This window comes from Triticum urartu, chromosome 1A (assembly GCF_056163025.1).
Source record: "Triticum urartu cultivar PI428250 chromosome 1A, HENAU_Tu73, whole genome shotgun sequence".
Classification (NCBI taxonomy): domain Eukaryota; kingdom Viridiplantae; phylum Streptophyta; class Magnoliopsida; order Poales; family Poaceae; genus Triticum; species Triticum urartu.
Window position 1 is genome coordinate 466007613 of NC_141873.1, and position 6337 is coordinate 466013949.

The 6337-nt window shown below is 52.7% G+C and overlaps 1 protein-coding gene across 1 annotated transcript; it reads right to left on the bottom strand.

Moving 5' to 3' along the window:
* Positions 1 to 260: 260 nt before the first annotated feature.
* On the bottom strand, positions 261 to 3447 carry LOC147991723 (patellin-3-like). Its single transcript, XM_087525666.1, has 4 exons — positions 2036 to 3447; positions 1205 to 1329; positions 962 to 1103; positions 261 to 873 (listed from the first exon to the last, which is right to left on the bottom strand). The coding sequence occupies exons 1-4, from the start codon at positions 3332 to 3334 to the stop codon at positions 610 to 612; spliced, it is 1830 nt and encodes a 609-aa protein (XP_087381792.1). The 5' UTR covers positions 3335 to 3447; the 3' UTR covers positions 261 to 609.
* Between the last annotated feature and the right edge of the window lie 2890 nt (positions 3448 to 6337).

A 6337-nucleotide genomic window follows, 5' to 3' on the forward strand; every position in this document is an offset into this window, starting at 1 on the left:
CTCTTTCATCCAAATGGATGTCAAAGAATCTCTCCTCGCCTAACTAGGAATGCAGTTCAGTGCACAAGAGTTACACTGTTCCACTCAAAAACCGGATGCTCCCAAACGAGCAATCGTGTCTTTTTTACTGAAAATAGGCAAGCAAAACAATGGCCGAGACCCTCACCTCAACGATCATTGCCAGATGCAATGCACCAAACCGGCAAGAACAGCGACAAAAGGGAAGGAGCGGAGGAACATGGAGACTAACATGGGGTTGGTGACCACAAAACATGAACAGTTTCTAAACAAAATCAACATGCCGGCGGAAGAGAATCCATGGACACCATGTACAGACAGGTTTTTTATACAGATCAGCAACACTTCTTCGGCCCCTCCTGACCATCACTATCTCAATATTTCCCCACCTTCTGATCCAAGCCCACTTTGGTTCCAAGTAAACACATACAAATCCGACCCCCAAAAAACAGCAAGCCAACAAATCAAAGAACCCGACACCAAAACGGCCATCTACTAAAATCTTATTTGCTCTCCCCTATCATGCGACATGTTCAAATGGTGGCGGTGGTATGGACCTGGTTGGCGGTTGTATCAGCAGCTGGAACCTCATCAGGCGGAGGATTCGGTGGAGCTCTTCACCTTGAATCGGCACAGCAGCTTCTTCTTCTTCGACGTCGGGTTGTTGACGATGAGCACCACCTTGCCAGGCTCGCTCGCTTTGAAGCTACCCTTCATGATTGGCTCCTCGTTGGCGGGCACCTTCCGAGTCTTCTGCACGATGACCGTGTAGCCGCCCTCGGCGTCCGGGGTGAACTCCACGCCGTAGCTCACCTCCCATCCAAGCACACGGAGCTCCCACACGACCGTGGAGTTCTAAAATAATAGCACATTGCGACATAAAATGTGAGTACTTATGCTACCATTGTAGTGTAAATTTGAGGACAGAAGCAGATGGACCAACCTCAGTAGCAGGAATCTCAACAGTTTCTTTGGAAGAAGGTTTGACAGTGAGCTCGGTCACGCCATCAGAAGTGGAGAATTCAGTATCATCCTCTTTGTAGAGGCCGCCGAATTGGACAGGGACCTGCTCCGGCGCGATGTATCTGCATCAGATTAGTGAAGGCAAATAACAGGTGAGAACATGGTAAGAAAGTATGACTGCTAAACGAGAAAAGAAGACTTGCAGAGATTATCATGTGCGGACCTGAAGAGGGTCTCGGCGGTCTTGGCTGGGCTGCAAAACGTGAATTTGCTCTTGGTGCGCTGTGTGAGGAACGGGCTCATCATCTTGTTTGCCGCAAGATACCACCATGGCACATTGATGAACACCTGCATATGGTGGATGATCAGACCAAATTGAACCCGATTCAGTTCACTCAATTCATCATACATGTAAGTCACTCCAGTCTCATAACAATCACATACCATATTCAATAGTAAAAGACATAATTCAAACAAGAAAGAGAGGAAAACTAGAACTCAAATGATGCCACCATCTCAGCTTACTTGCACCACTAATCCACCTTATCTAGTTAGATTAATGAGCTGCAAGTGCTATAAGAAAGACATTAATCAACTTCCCCCAAGGACATACTCCGTAGTAGTCATCACAGGAACAGCATACATACATCAGATGAATTCAGTTGAACCTACTACAACGTCGTGTCGTGTTCATCAGATGAATTCATCATATAATGAAGTCGCTCCAGTTCGTAACAAGCAAATACCATTTTCAATAGCAAGGAACTTAATTCAAACAAGAAAACTATAAGTGAAATGGTGCCACTATGTCATCCTACTTGCACCACCAATCCACCATATATAGTTAGATTATTGTGCTACGAGTGCTATAAGAATGACACTGGTCAAATTTCCCACCGGACGAATCACAGCATTTTACACTACCTACATCAGACGAATTCAGTTGAACCCACTACAAACACAAAATTGCTGCCTAATGAAACAAACAAATGCATAATCCTTGTGCTGATGTTACCAAATTTGCTGTAAGAAAGAGAAGAAAGAAGTTTAGTACCTTCTTGGCGATGAATTCAGGGTAGTTGTCCTGGAGCAGCGCGAGCGCCTGGCGGGTGACGGCGCGGTGCTTGCCGAGCATGGGCGGCGAGTTCTTGAGGTCGGTGACCTGCACCATGGAGCAGATGCCGCTGGGCGAGAAGTCGAGCTGCTCCCGGATGCCGCGCTCGAGGAGCTGGATGCGCCACCTGAGGAAGCGCTCCCGCTTCTCGTCGTCGCCGAAGGCCTTCTCGTAGAGGTCCTTGTCCTGGAACTCGCTGTAGACGTTGTAGCAGACGGGGTGGCCCTCGCGGTCGGCGCCGCGGTAGAAGACGACGTTCTCCAGCTCCGGCACGCCGAGGTCGGCGCCCAGGAGCGCGTCGATGCCGAAGCTCTTGCGCCACAGCACCGCCGCCTTGAGCATCGCCATGGCCTCCTTCACCTTGAACTCGCGCGCGCGGAGGAACTTGAGGAGCACCGTGTCCGTGCGCTCGTCGCCGCCCACCAGCGGCACGCCCCAGATCAGCTCCTCCTTGGGCTCGGCGGCGGGCGCCGCCTCCGGCTCGGCCGCGGCGGGGACGGCGGTCTCCTCGATGGCCTCCACGGTCTTGGTGCCTTCCTCCTCGGCCACCACGACGGTTTTCTCCTCCGGCTTCGGCTCGTCCGGCTTGGCCTCCTCGGCCGCCACCTCGGTCTTGGGCTCCTCCGCGGCGGCCACCGCCGCCGGTGCCTCCGCCTTGGTCTCCTCCACGACAGCCACCGCCGCCGGTGCCTCCGTCTTGGGCTCCTCCTTGGCAGGCTCCTCGGCCTTGGGCTCCTCCTGGGCCGGCGCGTCCGTCTTGGGCTCCTCCTTGACAGTCTCGTCGGCCTTGGGCTCGCTGCTCTCGGCCGCCACCTCGGCCTCAGGCGCATCGCTCTTGGCCGGCTCGTCGGTCTTGGGAGCAGGCTCCTCGGCCGCCGGGGCTGGCGGGGGCGGGGGCAGGTCGAACTCCCCGGCGGCGAGCGCCGCGGCGACGAGGTCCTTAAGCTGGGCGAGCGCCTTCTGCTCGGGGTCGGCGAGGTCGGCGACGAGGTTGCTCTCCTCCTTGAAGGAGGCGGTGCTGCCCTCGATGACCGCCGCCTCGTCGGCCCCGGCCTCCGCCACCGCCTCCTCCATCTTCTTCTCCTCCTCCTCCTCCTCCCTGGCCTCAGCCGCCGCCGCCGCGGACTCGTCAGACTTCTCCCCCACCTCCACGGCCTTGTCCTCCGCCTTCGTCTCCGCCACGGCCACCTCCGCCACCGCCGCCGCCGCAGCGGCCTCCTGCTTGGTCTCCTCGGCCATGATAGTACCTGATGGAACAAGACGGAAGTGTGCGCGTGCAGGCGGTGGAAGCTAGGGGCGCGTGCGCGAGGGAGAAGAATCTGTGGGGAGAGGGAGGGAGGGGGGGCGAGAGATTTGTAGAGAGAGGGAGGGAGCAGAACGACCAGCTGGTGTGGTTTCCGTTTCCCCTGGCGCTGGTGGTGGCTGGTGTTTGCTTTGCTGGAAGCATGCGCGACGCAGAGCCAGCAGAGCAGGGCCCTCGCGGACGGAGGAGGCGCCTAGGTGGAGTAGACCGCTGCCGTGGGGTCCACCCGCTCCCCACTCCCCTCCGGCCTCCATGGTTCGCGTGACACCACCTTACCTTTTGCTCTGCTGCTTTCGCCCCCTTCTCTCTTTCTTTAATTCACATCTAGATATTTTTTAAGAACGTCACATCTAATCTCCCACAAATATATAATACATCAACAAGAAACAAAAAAACTAGGACAAAAAATAAACCACAAACAGAGTGAAAATCAGTTTAGATGTGACATAACTATGTCACATCTAGATGTGTCCTAAACAGACCCTTCTTTTTTTGCCTTCTCCTCCCAAGAAAGTCCAGAACAGCAAGGACAGCGGATCCGGCTTGCCTGCTCCCTTCACATGCTCCCATCCGTGCTCCCACTTCATCTTACGGCTGTCCTTTCCTCTTTTCTCTTTCTAATCTAATCATCCCCCCTTGATTTTAAGGGATGGGGCCGGGTCTTATTTTGTTCCAATCAAATCATGCCACGTATGCGGGAGCACGGATGGGAGCACGCTGGGGGAGTGTCGGTGTCAAAACCGGCGGATCTCGGATAGGGGGTCTCGAACTGTGCGTCAAGGCCGAATGGTAACAGGAGACAAGGGACACGATATTTTTACCCAGGTTCGGGCCCTCTCGATGGAGGTAAAACCCTACTCCTGCTTGATTAATATTGATGATATGGGTAGTACAAGAGTAGATCTACCACGAGATCAAGGAGGCTAAACCCTAAAAGCAGAACTTGCCCGAGCTAAGGAACAAGCCAGAAAAAGCGATGCGGCTGCCAAGAAAGCCCTTGAAGAGCTGAGAGCCGAATAGGCTGCTCACTGCCGAAGCAAGGAAGAGATGACCGAGATGGCCGAAAAGTTAAAGAGCGCTGCATACCGTTGCAAACTTCTTGAGAAAGAAGACCGGGCGAGACAGATGGACTTAGAGAAGGCCGTTGCCGATGCCAAGGACGCTCGCTCTGCGATGAGAGCTGCGAAGGAGGAGCTGCGTCAGGCCGAACAGATTGCGGCTGGAAAGCCCTTTATGCTGCGGAGGAAGTTTTGTGATCCGAAGTTTGCTCCGTTGGACCGGATGTGGAGTGTGGAGTACACCTATCTGGATTTGGCAGCCAGTGCTGCTGATGCAACCTAACACTTTCGAGATCAAAAAGATCGCGAAGTGGAAAAGCTTTTCTGGTCGCAGTTTCACAATCCAGAGCGTCCACTAGTAGTAGACGATCGTTTGGCTCAATGGGCCGAACTGAATAGGTTGTACGTCATGGGTCATCTGTGGCCGGGGAGATCGGAGCCGAAGAGTTATTTCAGCTTGGTGCAGCAATTCCTTGACGCGGTGCCCCGTATTAATGCAATGAAGAGGTCAGCATGCATAGAGGGCGCACGGATGGCTCTTGCCCGTGTCAAGACATACTGGGCAGATATGGAGACCACCGTTGTTGCGTTCCGGGATTCGGACAAAAGCCGAGTACCCTCCGAGCACTATTTTCAGGAAGTCCTTGAAGGCGCCCGTGTAATAGGGACACAGTGCTCGAAGGATGCTATGTTATGATAGCATATGTAATTATAAAGTAATTTTTTGATAGATTGTAGTGGCATTTTATACTTGTGCCTTCAAGTATTGGGAACACCTCCTGTGCGGCCGTTTTAAGATATATATATATATATATATACAAAATCTGAAAGATGGCAGTCGTTGGCTTCAGCCCCCACGCACATAGTGCGGGGGTGCTCGTGGAAGACGCATTTTCACACTTAACCCAACGTCTTGGTCCTACAAAGGAGGTGATAGCGCAGCGGGCCAGGCAACCGGACTATAATGCTTTAACACTTTCACTTAGCCATAGAAGCTTGACAGTGGGACTATTTAGGTAGCCCCTTGGTGGCGACTGCGCTCGCCCGAGTTCGGGGCGCGTATGTGCCTGGCCGGGAAACGACCCTTCGTTAAAGCGGAGGAATCCTATAGATTCCGATAGGTCATCGAGTGGCTGACCAGTCTCACGCTACATCATGACAGTCAGTTTTCGGCTTTCTCTACTGATGTGCTCGCCTGGCCTAACCGGGGCACAATCGTAGTAGTTCTCCTGGTGCTACCTTAGCCGATAGAGCGGAACGTAAGGTAGCCGAACTCAGGAGCCGGGCAACCCAACATTTGACCAAAGACATGATTCGGAGCTGATGCATATAATGCCAAAACTCGCAACGCCGAACACTCCCTAAGGTGTTCGGTCTTTATGAGTGCGGGCAAAACAACACTCTTTATTAAAAAGCCCCTAGTGTCCAGGTACGCGCAAAAATTCTAACGTGGCCACATGCCAAGACGCCAGCCTCCTCCTTGGTTATATCAGAGAAAACCAGGGGATATGTAGCAACAAGAGACAGTAAAAAGGTTTACGCAGGGTCTTAATCTAAAAAGAATCCTTAAGACGGGTCCCTACTGCACGTCTGCGCCTGTGTCTCCATTGTGCCGTATCCTAGACGGGCGCCGCACGATGTTCATCTGTAAAAGAGAGGAACTGAATTGAAAATGGGTCATGCCGAACAAAAGTTTAAAATAAACAAAGTATAAAGTGAAATATATAAAATTGAGCTTTATTATTTCTCATTGTATATGTACGGAGCCCCTAATGCGGGGGTATATGGCCACTGCATCAATTATAATTTTGTACCGAACTCGTCTATCCGTGTTCGTGGTCTTTAATGACCTATTCCGAAGTTTTTCTTTTTGGCCGGTGA